Raw genomic sequence first — 20,343 nt, forward strand, 5'->3', positions numbered from 1 at the left:
ATGCATCTGCAATCCATACAATGTACTGTAAAGAAAAGTTGGGTAAAGCAACTGAGTTGTGGTGGAACAGAATCAGTTCTTTGAATTAAGCAATATTAATTACATAAGAAACCATGCTTGGTTATGTAGATATAATGCACTGTAGCAAATCACTCAATTAATGGTCAATGGGATGAAATAATATATTTACACCTTCACTTTCCACGTTAATTTCTAGTAACGATAATACTATTCTTTATGCTGAATGCATATTCATTATTCCATCGTTATTGTGGACATCATTGTAATTGAAAGTTTTGACCAGAATTAACAGCAGTTTAGTCCCCCATCTAGACTCTGGAGCATAAATATTTGAGCTTTTGCATAATGGTTTTGAGACGCCCCTCGTTCTCTCATATTGGCTAAATTTAATTCATTTTCCATATAGGCTAGAAGAGTCTAACATTATCGTATATTTTGTCTTGTCTTCTATTTCTTCTTTCTCCTTCTTCTTGATCAAAATAATCCCGTATGTATTGCCAGATTTTTCACAAAAACACATGTGTTCTTCTGCGTGTGTGTCGTCCTAGATAATCTTAATGCTTACATGGGATCACGAGCTTCGACGGTAACAGCTGCAGTTGTTGGAATGCGTGAACACTATTCCAGTGTGCTATTTACAGAATTCAAAATCGACGTCGCCGATTTCGAAATCTAGTTTGAATTGGATTAGAACTATCTATGCCGGTTCAAATGATTCACATGTACTTTATCAGGCCGAAAGTTATGTTTTTACAAGGACAATATTACTTTTGAGTTTCTAGAACCTTATCATGTTTCATATTATGCAGTATTTGCTTCATTAAGTTTATTCGTGACCAAGCCTTTTCTTGTATATAATCTACATATTTAAGCGATATGTAGTCAGTTTCAATGAAAATTCTTCCAACCGTGACCAATTTTGTTTCCCTACAATACTTGAGTTCTCAACAATCTACATTTATTAAACTGTGGATGACATATTGGGGTCAGAAAGAAACCTGTCAAAGCTTGTGTTACAAGGTAATGGGCTAAGGGCATAGCGACGGAAAGAAGCAAAAGAGTTTAAGTTTTCAGTCATATACCATCATTAAAGTTTGTGGATGACACATTTGGTAAGAATGAAAGATGTTGGGTCATAAGATCAATGTCACTTTCTCTAAAAGAAATTTTTTTTTTGCATAATGATTGTAGTACAAGACTACGCATTTTGACCAAAGTTTGTGGAAGGCTTGAAATGACCTATTAATTGTGGGGGCAAAAGTTCAATGTCATTGTGGTTAAAAATAAAATGAAGTTTTAAAAACCACGTTTTTGTAGAGTGACTCCCTTCAATTGACTTTGTGCATGACTTACACTTCAGTAATAAAACAACATATTTTGGGGTCTTAAGGTCAGATGTCACGATCATGGTAAGACTAATAAATTCTGCACAATAGATTTAGTTCAAGGCTGCATAACCTGACCAAAGAACCAAATCACTGAGACAAATTGTCAATAATCTGCAAAGTCAACCAGGACCTACCAGTGCGTAAACAGAGGACTGTTAAACGCTGGGTGGGCGTGCAATGTGCAATGTGCATTGTACGCTACTATTGACTTCATACTGCGACGGAAGCACCTCAGTCGATACAGATGTTGTCCTCGTTTACTATTGATTTCTTTTCCACAATCGACGACGCTGCTGCCATTGACGACCTTGAAAAGAGATCAGTTAATCTTGTTGTATACGATGATATAATGCTTGAGCACCAAGACAATCTCGCGAGAATATTTTCCCGAGGTCGACGTAAAAACGCAGACGTGATGTATGTGACTCAACGATATGGACATATATTGACTCAATGATATCGACATGTGTTGAATATATTTCGTGGCATTAACGCACATGGTGTCATAAAGATTCAGTGGACCCTGTGTGCCGCCGAACACTCGTGGGATGAGTTTTAAAATATATTTGCTGTGTCATATGGCACCCATATAATTTCATTCCTGTTGCCTTGACTGGTTTCGGTTTTCGATTCACGAGTGCCGCCTGAATACATCAATTATGTATATTACGATACCGATGATGAGTTCTGAAGCATTTTCATAATGAAACACATCATGATTTACATGAAATGTACGTTGCGATGCAGAATAATGTTTTGAATAAAAACCTTGAGCGTCAACTCAATGATCACAATCTCATTAACAACCCATACTTTTTTTTACACCAATCACAGAGGTAAAACTCACATATTCAAGACTGAACTAGTATCGTGTATTACAATTAACTTAATATCTCATCACAACCCTTCGCGTGCCTTCTCGCGAATCAGTCAATTGTGTTTTCGGTAGAGGATGGTTGAGATGATACATGGCTGGTTGTTGAACTTCCCACGGACGAGAACGAAATGGAATCAGTGAATGCTGATATTCGACGGAGGACTTTATTGGTGACCAGAAATGACTCCACAATTTAGATACAAGAACATGAGTCCACACTCAGCTCTGTCATCTCAACTAAATCTGCACCGTGCGCGGCTGACATTACACAGACGTCAGTAGAAACAATTCCTGGTTGGCATGAAAATGTTTAATATATTTCTCAAAATCAAGAAATTTTACGCGTAGGACTTGCAAGCTCTGGATACAATTATAGTAACAGACGTTGTCAGGATTACTTCGACGATTCAGATCAATTTAACATGTGGCGCCAAAGGCGACAGTTACAAATGAGGAGCTTTCGAAAGCGTAGACTCCCTGTGTTGCATAGTGTTTGGGTTTCCACCAGCTGTGCAACCTGTTAATTTGATATCGATTGCTCCGGCGGTTCCCGTGTGTACCATCCGTGTCATAAAGGCCGGTACTCACGTATAGGTTTTACCCTTGTGCACCCATGATGGACTCGGTGCGACTAGACCATAACACTACAATTGTACATTATAGATCGACCTGATATTTAAATACAATGTTTCAGTTCTGACTGACAAAAATTCTTGTGCTCTCCGCGTTGTCGCTAAATTCACTAAAAGCGTTGTTACAGAGAAAATCTTCGTCCTTAAAGTCTTAACATTACTGATGAACCATAATCTACCCCTTTCTGAAGGAGAGAATCGTTCCATTTTCCTCGCAGTTCTCACGTATGAAGGTTTATGTGTCGCCAATGATGCGAGACGTTACACTGGAATGGTGCACATGACTGTAGAAGTTTGGAGATAAGACGCAACTCGACATGCAAATGTGGCGTGTGAATGTTTCAATTGAAACACAGAACGACAACCATAAAAATAAGCGTCTAGACGACTAATCGTGCTATGACCTAAAGATAAAAATATAAAAATATAACTTTTTCGGAAATCGCTGTGACATGGTATTTTATGTGTTGCCTCTTTAAGGATATTAAAAAATCATGTTTCCGTAGGAAACATATTGTGTCATCTATTTACCCTCATAATTACACAAACTTTATTGTGTAATGGCTTCATCTTTTGTTGTCAAAGTGATTGACGAAAATTAAGCTTGTCAAAAGTAAGATAATTTCTCTTCGCCATCCCTTCGACATGCTCATTGCTGGATTGAGTGTTTCAAGTGAAACCGAGTTTGTCAAACGCTTGATTGAACATGAGCAACGTTTACGTGTTTTTCCTCGACAATTCACCTTGCATTCGTCTTACTTTTCACCGAAAGAAAGTCGGGGAGAACACACTTTGTTTGTAGAACGTTCGTCTCCATTAGTGATTGTGTACGCTGACGGCACTTTATTTTAAAAAGAAATCATTCGCATTCTGCATTAAACACGTAAAGTAGCCATGACACAACACGCCCATTCAATAAGAAATACCTTAATCAGGAAACAGGTTATCGTGAAAGCAGGTTTAAGTCGATTTTTAATAGGAGTGGTTATTCGTTCACTTATGTGGGAAATGAATAACATAGCTAAGGTCAATAAAACAAAAGCATACACAAAACAACTAAGAGAAAGGCGAAGATGAGAGTTGCTGTCAATCCATTAATCATTTGCCAGGAAATTGAAATGGAAGACCACATTCACTACCCCAAAAAAGAGAATCACTGCTGTTAGAAAGCGCAGTCTTACCGAAACCTCTATTCGTATTCTTATAGACATTGTCGGCAGTGTCCTCCTCTTCTCTGTTATTGATAAAGCAATCAAGACCTGAATAAAGTCAAGTGTTTCCAATATACTGTAGAGGCATAATGGACACATATACTTGAGTCGCGCACGCCTTCTGAACGGTGAAAGACGACCTGAGTGCCTTCTCTGCCAGAGGAAAGCATTTTGTAGTGTATTGATATTCATGTTGTGCAAGAGAAGTTTGGTCGTGGATTCAGGTTAAGAACTTTTTGATGATTTATCACCAGAGAAAATTTTGGACTTTTTTAGGACATGCGGTTTTTATAATGAAATAGTGACCGTATATCTTAAAGATTTGAAATGGTGCACCTTTAGGATTGTAAAGTGTTCACCTTTGTCTTTCATTTTAGATAATGACATTTTACATAATTTTAGCATATTTATAGGTTATCTTGTAGTACATCATTTTTTCGTTTATTGGAAAGATTTATTTGCTAAAGATTCGTCAGCAGTTATTTATTTTCAAATTTGTAGTACTTTGGTTTTAATTGGCTCAGAATAGCCATTATTGTGCTGAAATGCCTTGAAACCCTGTTATATACACGCATATCTTCTAGAATAAAACTGGTGATCTGTCGCCTAATGTTGTTTTTTCTGTGAATTGTTCGAGTTCCTCCGCCCTGTTTCGTCATTCTCAATACGAACATAATGCATTTTGTTGGCTGTTAAAAATACTGCAGTCCGTCATTGATGTTTTTTTGTGTGGGTTTACAGTGGCTTTTTATGTCTACCTTACAGATTCACAAGACATCTAACTCTGCCTTTGAGATCCTTTAGCATGTTTATAAAAAATATATAGTTAAATATCATACTTTTATGATGGCGTTTAAAGCAAAAATCCACGTTCTCTCTCTCCTCTTACATCTGCTTGTTTCGAAACGTTAAAGAAAATCATGGCGCTAGATAAGACTAATTATGCTGAGATGGTTCCTTACCTCGTGCGGGTTGACTACAACAGTAATTTTACAATAAAATCTTGAAATATGGCTAGGAATAAGAATCAGAAGAAAATAATCTGATATTTCAATTATTTTGTTTGAGGAGAAAAGATTCTACATACATCTCAGCGCTATTATACTTTTTTCCCTTTTTCATAGGAGAAAGGCTTCTACATAGAGGCTGGCGCTTATGACGGAGAATCAATCTCCAACACACTCTTCTTTGAGAAGGTTAGAAAATGGAACGGTCTACTGATCGAACCGGATCCGTTTGTGTTCGAAAGACTAAGGGCCAAGAACAGGAAGGCTATACTGGTTAATGCATGTCTAAATATTAAGCCACAGCCTTCCATAGTAAGTGTTCTGGCAATTCTTATGCTGGAGTTTTTGTTATATTGTGACCGGTAAAGTTTCAATAATAATAATAATAATAATAATAATAATAATAATAATAATCATAATCATAATAATGATGATGATGATGATGATGATGATAATAATAATAATAATAGCAATGATAATAACACGGTGATGATTAAGATATTGATTTTAGTGTTTATAAAAATGAAGACTGTAAATATGATGATAAGAAACATCGATGAGAAAGGCGACATTGATGATGACAACTGTATCTTAGATCCGTAGATTGAGACATTGAGACATACTTTATTTGCTCGTTTTCATTTTTGATTTAGAACTTTGTGGACACCAAAGGTAAAAAGGTTTATGGGACTAGAAGCTGATATAATTTGGTCTGTGCTGTACATAAAAGCCTGCAGATTTATGCATACACACACAAGTACATACATACATACATACATACATACATACATACATACATACATACATACATGCATGCATGCATGCATGCATGCATGCATACATACATAGACACACATACATACATACATACATACATACATACATACATACATACATACATACATACATAAATTACATTCATCAAAGTGGTATAACCTTTTCATACTTTAAACTACTTGCTTTTGTTTTTCAGCTTGAATTCAACAGAGGCAATGAAATGGGACGAGTTTGGGTAGATCAAGAAGACAAAAACTGGGTCAAAGAAATGAAGATGAAAGTGAATGTTATAGAAGTGCCGTGCTTTTCCCTGTATTCAATTCTTTTGGCCGTGAATCAGACTAATATCGATTACTTTAGTCTTGATGTAGAAGGTAGAGAACTCTCAGTGCTTCAAAGCATTCCGTTTGATAAACTTCATATTGACACTTTTACTGTAGAATATTTGAATGGCAATGATAATAACTATTACAAAGATATAAAATCGTTTATGGAGAATATTGGATACAAGCATGTTCAAGACCTGCCTGGATTCGGCACTTGTACGGCTCGAGACTCGTTATTCAAAAAGAAATAGATAAAAGGAAATCCATTTCAATATGTGTACATGGATAAATGTTTTCGTGTATGTCCCCTCAATAATTCTCCCTTCGTCGTCCATTCGTCCATCCATCTGGCAGTCATATCTGGTTTTAGTTCTGTCATAAAGCAGGGTCTTCTGCATAATATTACACAGGGTCATACACGGTAAAGACTGAGGGGCATACGTGTTCCATGAACACATTTCTAATCTAAAAAGATATGGTTTGTTAAAATGTATAACCTTTTTGGGAAATTCGTTCGGGAAAAACCTGTAACATTTCATTTCCAATTCTGTGCTTTACATGTTCACTGGCTTTAGTTTACATATAATAAATTAATCACCATTAGCTGTCTCCGTCGAAATCCAGTTAAAACAACTGTTTTGAATGACATCATTGTATGTATATATCTATATCTGTATGTCTGTTATATTTCTTTTATGTAGGTTGGTAGGTGCTATATTTTTACGTATGTTTTTAAGCTTGTGACTAAAGAAATATCCATGACAGATATACCATTTTGTGTGTCGATATGTTTTAATTTATATTTACTTGTCTGAACTGGTGAATAAATGAGTAGTGAAAGAAAGGATTGGTGGATTGAAGAACTGACTGTAGGACAGGTAGATGTGCCATAGTGTTATACCTAACATAGTCATATTTTTATAAATAAAAAATAAAAACAACACAAAATAGCCGACAAAAAGAACATAATTTTAAAATGATTCCACCTTATATGTTCATAACCTAATCAACGATCAGAAATTTCCGTCTAAGCTGTATGCATTGTTTTGTTGTTTAACTATTCTAATAAAAGCAATTTCATTTTATTTCTTTTAAAACAAATTAATATTACACTGTAGGTTTCCTTTAGCATGTTTTTATTCAAGATGTGGGCAATTTGAGTTTGCACTGAGCTGTAGGAGTTTTCTACATACGGGGACCAGTCAGTTATACATTCCATTGTAAAAGCAGCCTCATCAGTTTATTATTTTAATTCTTTTCTTGCTGCAATATTGCATTAATTGTATTTGAAAATGAAATCCGATTTTAAGTTGTTTACAATTAATGTTTGTGTACATCTGTACAATATGCCTATTAATTTTTTTTATAATTCTCTGACTTCATATTGACACTCACAATATTTTTGCTTTCCTTTAACACGTTTGCTTGCTTGTCCAAAAAGTTTAATAAATTCTTGAAACCCAAGACTTTCGAAGTAATTTGTTTGAATTAAATGTTTTCATTGGTTCGACGGTGTTGTTTCTGTTGTACGTTTTTGTCCCTTTTTCTTGTCGGACACACCCTGTGACTGCAGACGGTATTATTTCTGTTGTACGTTTTTGTCCCTTTTTCTCGTCGGACACACCCTGTGGCTGCAGATGCTGGAGAAAAGCAAAATGTAACAAATCTAATCAGTGTATCCGTAATGATGCATGATCACAACAAAATCACAAACATAAAAACAAAGTGACAGAAACATAGACATATGAATCTTTACCTACTCATTTATATTTATTATTGATCTGAAACTAGAACATTAAACTTACCATTATGCTTGGGGCTAACTGTCTTGGGTACAAAGGGGCTTTGTGGGCAAAACTACTTGGGTGCGAACGAGATTTGTGGGCGAAAATACGTAGATTCAGCGGGGTTGGGGGTGGGGGGAATCGCACTACAATACTTCGCTCTATTCTTTGATGCTTTTCTTTCATGCTCGAATATTTCTCTTCAAATGTATAGTAAAAATATTCATAGGCAGGGTTAAAAATATAACTGGTTTATTCCTTAAATACCCATGAATGAAAAACGTATATGTACATTCATATTACATATCTATGCATGAAAAACATGTCATCTGTACGTTCATATTACATATCCATGCATGAAAAACATGTCATATGTACATTCATATTACGTACACGCATGAAAAACATGTCATATGTACATTCATATTACATAACCATACATGACAAACATGTCATATATATATATATATATATATATATATATATATATATATATATATATATATATATATATATATATATATATATATATATATATATATATATATATATATATATATATATATATATATATATATATTCAGATTACATAACGATGAATGAAAAACATGTCGTCTCTACATTCATATTACATAGATATGCATGTGTTACGGCCGTAGGTCTTAAAATATGTAGCATAAAGAAGCGAAACCAAACAATTTAAGTAAAATCAACTTGCAATGTATTGCTCTACAAAACAAAGTGAAAATTCAAGCGAGACTTGCAGTATTGTAATTTAAATTGCGAAACATCCCAAATGTCCTGTCCAATAATATAGAAGTAGTGAATAGGGGCACCCTAGGGACAATGGGACTTACCATTAAAAACAGGGTCCAGGCACTCTGGGGACTATGTAAATTTAACATGGGAAATATTGTCGCGGCACTCTAGGAACAAGGGGAATTTAACATGGGAATAGAGTGTGGGTCTGTTTAGGGACAAGGGGAATTGAACATGGAACTATAGTTTGGGTCTGTCTAGGGACAAGGGGAATTTAACATGGGAATATTTTTTAAAAATAAAAAAAAAGAAATGGGGCTAGGCAATTGAAAGTCTATCTCTTTTCGAGAGATTGGAGTGGCCCTGAAAAGGGCCTTTGGGTTTTATGTTAATATTAAGATATATTAACATAAAGGGCACCGCATTGGTCTTCTTCTTCTCCTTAGGCTGCGCCTGACTGCAGGACCGTAAATCAGGACTCTTTTGAGGCATCCTTGACGCTCCACATATACTCTTCGCATCCACAGACTGGTGTCTGTCCTGTGGACAACTGTCCACTTGTATCGGACATACATCGGTATGTCCGTCCTGAACATCATCGAAGAGACAAGGGTGGAAGATTCAACGTCGGTCCACATATTGAGGCGCCGAGAACAGGTGAATCAATGCAGTGAACTGCGCTTATTTATAGGTAGAGGAAGGATTGAAACGGATTGAGTTCATTGACCAATCCAAACACGCGTTACAAAATTCAGTCAGCCCACATCCAATCCGAAGAGAGCAGTCTGTGACGTCACGTATTTTATATAGATTCGCTAGCGCCTGTGCGCAGTCAATCCATGCGACAGTTTTTTCAACATGACTGAAACTCAGAAAACGATCAATTGGGGTGTACCAGCCGTTGAGACTACAAAAGGGAACCCGGACTTACTTTCAGAAGAGGTGAATTGGGATTTTGTGGATTTTCTTACCTCGCAAGAATTTGTTCCAGAACCTTCGTCACCTTCTCTTTCATTACCACACGTGGAGAATTTTAGACAGAGACAGAAAGAAGAATTGGAGAAATTTAAACAGCAGCAAAAGGAAGCAGAACAAGCTTTTCTTCTACAGCAACAGCAGCAAGAAGAAGAAGAGGTAAGAAAAAAACAACAAGAAGAAGTAGCAAAGAAACAAGAGGGTGAAAGTCAAACCGTCACGGTACTGTTGAACATTTTAGCGGAGGTAAGAAGTCTGAAACAAATGTATCAGACTTCTTTATCACGACCGAAGAGAATACGACCTTCCCGAGCTAAACATTCCAGCCCTGTGACTAAGCCTACCGTACCACCCTTAGTGATTTCAACCAAATCATCATCAGAATAAGGCCTCGACCGTGGCAAAGGCTTAAGACAGTTAAAGTTGATTGCTTAAACTCACCCCTACACCAAAAAAGGCCCTTTTCAGGGCCACCCCTATCTCTCGAAAAGAGAATGACTTTCAATTGCCAATAACTAAAAAAGCCCCATTTTACCCCTATAGTACGTGTCTGTGTATGAGTGCGTGAGTATAGGTTCTTATTTTAAAATCAAAAACCCAAAGACACTTACCTTTTATATTTAATTTATTCTTTTTTTTAAATATTTACAATTCAATTCACAATTCACAACAAAACACTTTAAAAAAGTTCGTAGACTTCTTCTGTCTCATTATTTACTCTCTCTGTTTTTTAAATTTCTTCACAGTCACAGTCTTTTCCTCTTCTTCCTTCTCACTTTCTTCCCTTCTTCTTTTCTTCTCCTGTTTCTTTTTCTTCACCTGTCTGCTTTCTTCCTCCTCTTCTTCCTCTTCGTCTTCTTCCTCTGAAGAATCCCTCTCTTCTGACTCCTCTTGTTTCTTTTTTGGGCAATCTGGAGACCAATGTCCTTTTTCTTGACAATGATAACAGGTATCTTGACTTTTGTCTCTTTTAACCCCTGCTTTTCTTTTTTGACGGTCTGGACACTCTGAAGACCAATGCCCTTTCTTCTGACAGATATAGCAAGTATCTTCACTTTTATCTCGAAAAGAAGGAGAGTAGTCCGAAGGCTGGTCTGAAGAAAATTTTCTAATGACCCCTCGCAAAGCTCTGATGAAACGTTCGATCTGGGTAGTCTCTAACATCGTTCTACTCGGTTTGAGAGTGAAATGAATAGTGAAAGGACAAGACACTTACCCTTTATATACGCAGGTCTGCGATGACTATAAAGTAGCCCATGGTGTTTAAACTTTAGTCATTTGACGTTTTTCACTCAAGATGAAACGATCCAATTCATTTGAGAAGAAAGAAGAAAGTAAGAGGCAGAAACATGATCTATCGCCTCGTACCAGAGCTGAAGTCTTGACACAAATTCATGCCAGTGATTTTGAAGAGGACATGAGTGAATCAGAATCCAAACCCTCTAAACAAAGTTCACCACCCTTGGTTAACCCTAAAAAATACTATTCCATTCGAGAGACAGAAAAGCGCTCCTCTAGAAACTTTAGAACCACGGCTTACAAATACACGGTGAAGTTTAAAGATTTCAAGTCCGAAGTACCGTTGGAGAAAGCAGAAGGGTTCATCACCGGGGTGTGGGATTCTTTACTTACCACACTCAAGCGACAATGTCAACCCATAGAAGACGATCGCTTGAGACTTTCCATACAACACGACGGTTTGAAATCCCCTGTTTGGATCGAGTTTGGCACCCCTGCAGAATTGACTGCTTCCAAAGTCATGGACAAAATTCAACACGTACAACAATCCAATGACCAGTTTGACATCACCGATGGAAAAGCCACACTGGACATGACCCACGTCTCTCCTCCTCAAGGGACTGGACGCAAAAAGATGTTATTGGTGGACGAGCTTCGCAGCACCGAAACAAGTCTCGTCCGAATTCACAACCCTCAAGACCAGATGTGTTTAGCCAGGGCTATTGTGGTGGGATGAACCTATGCCAACAAAAACGACACGGTAGAATGGAAAAGAGCCTGGGAGAATATTCGAAAATCGGACCGAGCCAAACAACAAAGTGAAGCAGAACTCCTGTTGCAACAAGCCGACTTGCCCAAAGACACACCCTGTGGCATTCCTGAAATGCAAAAATTGCAAGATGTCCTAGCTCCACGCTACACCTTGAAAGTGCACCCTCAAGAAATGCGTGGGCCTCTGTTGTTTCGAGGGAAAGACTTTAAGGATGGAAAATACATTCACGTCTATCATCACGATGACCATTTCGATACCATTACCACTATCACTGGATTCCTGGGATACAGATATTACTGTGAGAAATGTGACTATGGCTATAACAATCGAGAGCAACACAAGCATTGTGGATCGAAATGCTCAGGATGTTTGGCCTCTCCACTCTGTCTGAGCGAAGGACAAGAACCAGTGCATTGTTTCACTTGTCTGCGCACGTTTGTCAGCCCTGCCTGTTACCAACAGCATTTGAAGACGCAAGGTTCACAGAAGAAATGTGCTTGTCAACTCCTGAGATTGTGCCCCACGTGTGGACAAGGCATATGTACCAATAGTGCCAAGGGACACGTATGTTCAGGAAAGAAAAAATGTCACATTTGTCATCACATCGTGGACTTGGAACACCAATGCTACGTGCAAAAATACCAACCCCAACCAGAGAAAGAGGATGGACACAAGAACAAAGGCAATTTCATCTTTTTCGATTTCGAATGAATGCAAGAGACCGGTATTCACATTCCTAATTTCTGCGTGGCTCATCGAGCGTGCGAGAAGTGCATTCAAGAACCTATCTTCAGTCATTGCCCTTACTGCAGCAAGATTCCTGGAGGGCGTGAAAAAATCTTTCGGGGACCGAACACGCTGGCTGATTTCGTACAATGGGTATTAGACCCCATCGACAAGACGTGGAGCCAAGAGGACATCAAACGTTACGGAGATTGTCATCGTCATGCCACGGTGATGGCTCACAGTTTCTCCGGATACGATGGACAGTTTCTTCTCAGATGCTATACGGAACAAGGCACCGAGCGTCCTAAAGTCACTTTGAACTGAGCCAAAAATCATTTTCATGCAAGTGGGACAAGTACAGTTTAAAGATTCGATGAGCTATTTGGCTATGCCTTTGAGTCGAATGCCTAAAACGTTTGGAATGACAGAAATGGCTAAAGGGTACTTTCCACACTTTTTCAATACGGAAGCCAATCAACATGCCGTTCTACCTCATTTGCCTGAGGCTCACTATTACGACCCCGACAACATGCGTACCGAACAACGAGATGCTTTGTACGCTTGGTACCAGGCTCACGCCTCAGACCCTTTTGACTTTGAGGAAGAAATGCTAAAGTATTGTCGTTCCGACGTGGACATTTTACGGCGTTGCTGTGGAAAATTTCGAGAACTGTTCATGGAACACGGAGGGGTCGATCCTTAAAAAGAAGCTTGCACCATTGCCAAAGCGTGTTCTTTAACGTACCGCCAACGATTCATGCCCAAAAACACCCTGGCTGTCATCAGTCCTCAAACGACCAACTATGTCAAACGTCAATACTCGGTCAAAGCCCTACGCTGGTTACATTACTTGTGCGACAAGGAAGACAAGTGGATTCAGCATGTCCGCAACGGAGGGGGCGAAAAGACCATCGGAACGCATTCGGTCGATGGCTGAGACTTAGAAAACCCCAAGATTGTGTTCAAGTTTAACGGTTGCTTATTTCACGGATGTCCCGTCTGTTACCCTGACCGTGGCACTAAAAATCAGTTTTTACAACGAACCATGAAAGACTTGTACCAGGCCACTTGTCAGTGACGCCTAAAGTTAGAACAGGAAGGATTCCAAGTGGTGGAAATGTGGGAAGACGAATACGATTACCGTTTGAAAACCGATCCCGAGTTTAAACGCCTCGTGGAAAGTTACCAGTTCATGGATCCCCTGAACCCGAGGGATAGTTTGTACGGAGGAAGGACCAATGCCACCTGTTTGCTGTACCAAGCTGACGAAGAGAAAGGAGAAGAAATCAAATACTTGGACGTGTGTTCGCTGTATCCCTACGTGTGCAAATATTGTCGCTTTCCTGCAGGGCACCCACAATTGTTCACCGAACACATCGACCTGAAAAACATTCGACAATACGAAGGCTTGATCAAGTGCAAAGTTTTGCCTCCCACGAACCTATACCATCCCGTCTTACCTCACCATTGCCAAGGCAAACTGATGTTTCCTTTGTGCCGTACTTGTGCGGAAACGTGCAACCAAGATCAACCTTGTCATCACACTCAGGAAGAACGGGCCTTGACGTGGACGTGGGTCAGCGTAAAATTGTTCAAAGCTTTGGACATGGGATACCAACTGTTAGAAGTGTACGAAATTTGTCACTTTCCCAAGGCACAACAATACCACAAGGGTGACCCTACTCAGAAAGGCATTTTCGCAGACTATGTGGATGCCTTTTTGAAACTGAAGCAAGAAGCCAATGGCTATCCTTCCTGGTGTCACTCTCCCGAAGACCAAATACATTTCAAAGAGAAATACCGGGAACAAGAAGGCATCACTTTAGATCACATCGAGAAAAACGAAGGCAGGCGATCGTTTGCCAAAGTGATGTTAAATTGCTTGTGGGGCAAAATGGCACAACGACCGTGTTTACCCAAGACGGAATATTTGACCGAACCTTCCCGCTACTTCCAGATGATTCACGACAAAACCAAATTCATGAAACACGTGGACGTCGTTCGCGAAAATTTGATCTTAGTGAATTACGAAGAAGATCTGGACTTTGTACAAGACGACCCTTTTGGAAATGTCATCATTGCGGCTTACGTGACAGCTAATGCTCGCTTAAAATTGTACGAAGCTTAAAAACTGTTAGGGGAACGCGTCCTGTACTTTGACACGGACAGTTGCATTTACATCAATCACCCGAGTCAGCAGCACCCTGACATCGAAGGAGACCGTTTAGGAGCCTGGACAGACGAGCATCCCGACGACAAGATTCTAAGTTTCGTCAGTGGTGGTCCAAAAAATTACGGCTACGAATACCGGGACAAACAAGGAGAAGTGCACACGACGTGTAAAGTGAAAGGATTGACTCTGAATTATCGTACCAGTCGTGTGGTCAACTTTGGGGTATTGAAAGAAGCCTTGCAGTCTAGAGAAGATGAACACTTTAAAGTGATCACCTATCAACCGAACAAGATTGTACGTTTACCCACTCACCACATCGTCAGTCGACCCTTGGAAAAAGTCTATCAAATCGTGTACCAGAAGCGAGTGCGACTTCCCAATCATTTTACCTTACCGTATGGACATGTCGGTATAAAACATTGGCTGTAAGAGGATAGCCACCAGAAGGATGACTTCACCACAGCAAGAATCCAGAGAGAACTCCAAGTTCAAACCCTACCATTTTCCGGTCTTCTTACCTGACTATTGTGATTGTGCCAGTCGATTGGACACGTTTCAAGCATGGTCTACGGATAGGGAAGGATTACCTTCTTCGCATGTTTTAGCTAGAACAGGATTTGTCTACTTGGGACCTGAGACTGGATTGGGATATGAAGTACAGTGTTTCGCTTGCGGACTGAAGTTACGAATGGATCTATGTATCTATAAAGATTCAGCTATTCTGGAACATACTCGATGGTCTCCGCACTGCCCTTACCTTTCTATGGCCATTCCACCCATTACACTACGGTACAATTATCATGGCACCTTAGAAACTGTACCTTCCAAAACTAGACACAAAAAAGGAACGATGTACAAGCTTGAGACTGCATTGCGACTAGCATAAAAAGGGGTTAAGGTCAAGATCGATAGTTCATTGTGACTACCAAGACCAAGCGAACAAGAGAAACACAAAACAAGTTCAGAAAGGCACAATTCAAGTTTGGGGCTTCTGAAGTGGAATGTGATTCTGAGTCTTGCGATGGGAACGATGCTGTACGCTGTGACCTTAGCGATGCCGTAAAGCATCATGGGAACTTTGTTCTCACTGCCCCTATCATGGAAAGTGATGCTGAGCGTGTCAAACCTGAGGGATGCGAAAGCGATGCCGCTCGTCCTCTTGGACACTTTACTGGGTTTCATGGTCAATGTGGATGTCCACCTACACGTCTACCTCCCTACGGATGTCATCCAGCCCTGAGCAAACTCCTGTCCATGTCACCCAGCCGTCATCGAAACGAACCTGTGAAAGACGAATATTCGTTCCCTGTGCGTTTGTCGGAATACTGCAACTTTGAAAATCGTTTTCAATCGTTCAAAGCAAATTGGCCTAAGTATCTGGGAGGACCAACCCCCGAAGAATTAGCCAGAGCCGGATTTTACTACTTGGGCGAAGGGGATAAAGTCAAGTGCTTCAGTTGCAGTGTGTCACTTCACCACTGGGAACCGCAAGATTCAGCCTACCTGGAACATTTTCGATGGTCTCCCAGTTGTCATTACTTACCCTTAGCAGGACAATATATTTAGATGGATACTTTACAAGAGAACATTTGTGCTTTGCCTGTGGAGTTGAGAGAACGCATTTACCGAGAGCTGGTCAAAATACAAGTGAAACGTAAAGAACAGTTGCATCCGTTACGTCACCAATTTTTAAATCACTGGTACCTGAATGCTATACAAGGACTGATTCAGTTGAAAGTGTTCCATTGGACAGACATTGATCAACGACCCCTTGGTTTTAAAAAGGATTGGTTTGCTATTGATGATTCTATCTACTACATTGTCAACTTACCGCATCGAATTCCAGAGGAAGAGTTAAAGACCTACTAACATCTTTTACACAATGTCAACTTAGTGAAAGAGGAAACTTCTGAACGAATTGTAATGTGTAAATTAGTGATTAAACGATTTAAATTCGACACTGAAGTAAAACCATGTCTGTGCAAACGGTACATTTCTTGTGTCAGAAAGAGGATTTAGTATGACCTATTCATGGATACTTTGCTAGAGAACATTCGTGCTTTGCCTGTGGAGTTGAGAGAACGCATTTACCGAGAACTGATCAAAATACAAGTGAAACGCAAACGCAGAGTTATTCATCCGTTTTTAAATTATGCTCTGTTCCAAAGTATAAGAAGACTGATTATGAGTGGATATTACATCAGGCACAAAGGTAAACGAGGCTATTGGCCACCACCCAAGGATTCCAAAAACAGTGTATATACTTATGGATACTTTACAAGAGAACATTTTGGGCTTGCCTGTGGAGTTGAGAGAACGCATTTACCGAGAGCTGGTCAAAATACAAGTGAAATGTAAAGAACAGTTGCATCCATTACGTCACCGGTGTTTGAACCACTGGTACCTGAATGGTATAAAAGAACTGATTCGTCAGAAATTGTTTCAGTGGTCAGACATTGTTCAAAACTTTGAGGTCGCCAATGATCGACATTTTCATCATTTTGGTTACTTCGAGATTCACCTAGAGCAACGCATTGAGGAAGACAAGTTAAAGGATTACCAACATATTTTACGTGGAATCTACTTAGCGGAAGAGGAAACTCCTAAACGAACTCTACAGTGTAGGTTACAGTATGCCAGATTTAGATTTCCTACTGGAGAACGAAGATGTCTGGCTAGAAAGTACGTGTATTGCATCCGAAAAAAAGAGAATATAAAAACAGGCTGTCATGCCGAGGCTTTTATCACATGTAATTGAACAGATTCCGTGGCAGGAACTCAATGACCATATTCAAACCGTGGATCATTACCATCAATTATTACAAGAACTGTATCCAATCAATTTGGGACGACGCATAGGGTGTGTCTTAGTGACTTGTTTTCTGGGATTTCGTTTACCAGCCGATTCCTTGTGGACTCTTTACGAACAGTATTTACCACCCCAATGGCCTTGAATGGTCACGAAAGACTCCTTTTGCTCAAAGCCTTGCGTTTTCATCTGGACACTTCTCGACCTCAACGGGAAAAAATGATTCGTCAACTGTTAGCTACCGAAGACGTGTATGACGATGTGTGTGTAGCTTGTGACTTACACCCCCATTAGACAGATGTCCGTGACTGGAAAAAAGGGGGTTTTGAGGCTTGGACCCAATAAGTGACCCAGTATGCACGAGAGTTGTTTAAGGAAAAAAGTTACTTTTCAACCTGTGTTAGTGACAGTACCAGAAGAAGAAGACCCCGTTACCCAGGACAGGACTGTCGTGGACATGCCTGAAAGACCCTTTCGGGAGGACACTTGTGTGACCTTACTCCCTATAGAACTGGTCAGAACATTACCCAAAACATGTTGTACAGACATTTGTGTTTATTCCACGTTAATGGTTTTCATGTGCCTTTTATCGTTGTACTTAAGCCTTTGGCTTTTGTGTATTTTTGTCTTTCGTATTCATGTTTAAAACATTCAATAAACGTGTTCTGAAAAAGTATATAAACTCTTGTCTTGTCAGTTTTCGTGTCACAAGTGACATTCCTAACACTATGGCTACCTCTGCTGTCTCTCCTCCCTCTTCCTCCACTGTCAAAGTCATCGAGGAACACTTAGATCGTGCCAGTTGGGAGGCTTTGTATCTTCGCCATCCCTTTAACATGCTCATTGCTGGACCTAGCGGTTCAGGCAAAACCGAATTCGTCAAACGTTTGATCGAATATAAACATCATTTGATCGATCGACCACCTCAGCGCATCGTGTGGTGTTACAAAGAGTGGCAATCGGCGTACAGCCTCTTGCGAGAAAGTCAAGGCGATTCCATCGTGTTTGTGGAAGGCATTCCTAAAGAAGACGACGGCGTCGTCTCTGACTCCCGTCAAACCCATTTCGTCATTTTCGACGACATGTTAGGAGAAGACGAAGAAGAAATTAAACTGTGGTTCACGCGCAAAGGGCATCATCTTAATGCCAGTGTCGTTTACATCACTCAAAATTTGTTTCAACAAAGTAAAGCCGATCGCACGATTAGTCTCAATGCGCATTACGTGGTCTTGTTTAAAAGCCCTCGAGATAAATCGCAAGTGCAAGTCTTAGCCAAACAGTTAGGAACGCCTTGGCTGACTCAGGCGTCCAACGATGCCACTCGAACTCCACACGCCTATTTACTCGTCGATTTGAAACCTACGACCCCCAATGATTTCCGATTTCGTACCCACTTGTTTTACCACTGGTGCCAAGACGGAGGGTCTGTCCTGTACACGTCTCCGTCCTCGACTTAACTTCACTCAACAAAAAAATCTATAAAAACCTCAGACACTTTTCGTCTGTCTCACACAGCGTCAACATGACGTCCCTTCAATCACATCTCCCCGTCAAATTGATTCGTGCCTTGTATGGCATCAGTCGAGAAAAAAAACCCACAAATACGGGCTCGTGTCTTAGAAGCTAGTCTCAAAGAAGTCTTACGATGGTTCACGGTGACTGCACGTCAATTACTGCAAGGGATCATTCAGATTCCTCATCAAACCAAACGCTTTTTTGATCGAAACAAAGTCGCTTTGACCCAACTGGCCGATCCTCGCATCGACACTCAAACCAAAAAACAAATCATTTTGAAACCTGGAGGGAGCGGTACTCTAGGAGGGGTCATCATTCGCTCTCTCTTAAGATGGGATCCTAATGCCCCCAAAGTTCTCACCAAGAAAAAAGTCAAACGAAGCTCCAAGAAGAAGAAGAAAAAGACCAGGTCCCCAAGGAGACCCGTGTCTGCAAGAACTTCTCCAGTGGCGGGACCCTCCTCTTACCAGACACCACCCCGGAAAAAGAAAAGAAGCCCCCAGAAAAAGAAGCAGAGAAAAAGTTCACAGAAAAAGAAAAGTCCACAAAAAACTAGTCGCAAGAGAGGCACTTCGGCCAGGACGCAACCTTACACTCGCAAACCACGACCTGCAACGGCGGTGACCTCGTCTCCGGTAGCCTCAGGTTCATTCACTTCCCCGTTGATGTCACCAAGAACTGAAGAGTACTTGGAGACGTTGATCACACCAAGAACTTCTCCGTTGATAACCCCAAGAACTTCCCCAGTGGCAGGACCCTCCAATTTAGTGACAGTGGCCGCTGCTCACAAAGTACCTGCTCCCAAAATCAAAGTTCAAGAAAGATCGGGCATGTTACAAAGTTTACTGGATTTGTCCAAGCAAGAACTGGCTCGATTTAGTCCGTTGCGTACCCCTGCACGACGTGTCATGCCTGTCCTGAAGTTGATACGACGTAAAGACAATCAGTGGCGACGCGTTCCAGTATAAAAAAGCTCTGTGACCAAGTAGGGGTATCAGTGTTTTGGTACTCCTGAAGATGTCACCCTCCAGAAAACATCCCTCTTCTAAACAGCCCCAAGGAAAGAAAAGGAAAGGACTACCTCCTTGTTTAGTCAAACATGGGGACATGTTATCTGTCCTGGCCAAAGCTTCTCCACCCCTACGAAAAAAACTCATTCAAACGGCCTCCAAAGAGGTTTTCGATACCGTGTGCGAATGTTGTTTGAACGTCTTGAAAGGTACGATCCCTTTGTCCAAACACCAGAAACAATGCTTAGGCAAACATCGTCACGTTCTTCGGAAAATGATTCAAAAGAAAATCCCCCTTCGTCAAAAAAAAGAAGATGTTGGTCCAACGTGGAGGAATTTTAC

At 40.1% G+C, this 20,343-nt stretch overlaps 1 protein-coding gene across 9 annotated transcripts in view; it reads left to right on the forward strand.

The window, feature by feature from the left end:
• Positions 1 to 20,343, forward strand: part of LOC149794270 (uncharacterized) — a 76,090-nt gene that overhangs the window by 14,519 nt on the left and 41,228 nt on the right. For 7 of the 9 annotated variants that reach the window (XM_089968418.1, XM_089968423.1, XM_089968419.1 and 4 more), the window contains exons 3-4: positions 5,254 to 5,448; positions 6,110 to 7,703. The exons of 1 other annotated variant lie outside the window; for it this stretch is intronic. In XM_089968418.1, the coding sequence (XP_089824544.1) occupies positions 5,254 to 5,448; positions 6,110 to 6,490 (576 nt within the window). In that variant the 3' untranslated portion in view covers positions 6,491 to 7,703. Of the gene's footprint in view, positions 1 to 5,253; positions 5,449 to 6,109; positions 7,704 to 20,343 lie in introns of those variants that run through there. One more of the 9 variants, XM_089968426.1, reaches the window with a different exon arrangement.

The sequence above is a fragment of the Sinohyriopsis cumingii genome, chromosome 8, assembly GCF_028554795.1.
Source record: "Sinohyriopsis cumingii isolate HCF-2022 chromosome 8, ASM2855479v2, whole genome shotgun sequence".
NCBI classification, from domain to species: domain Eukaryota; kingdom Metazoa; phylum Mollusca; class Bivalvia; order Unionida; family Unionidae; genus Sinohyriopsis; species Sinohyriopsis cumingii.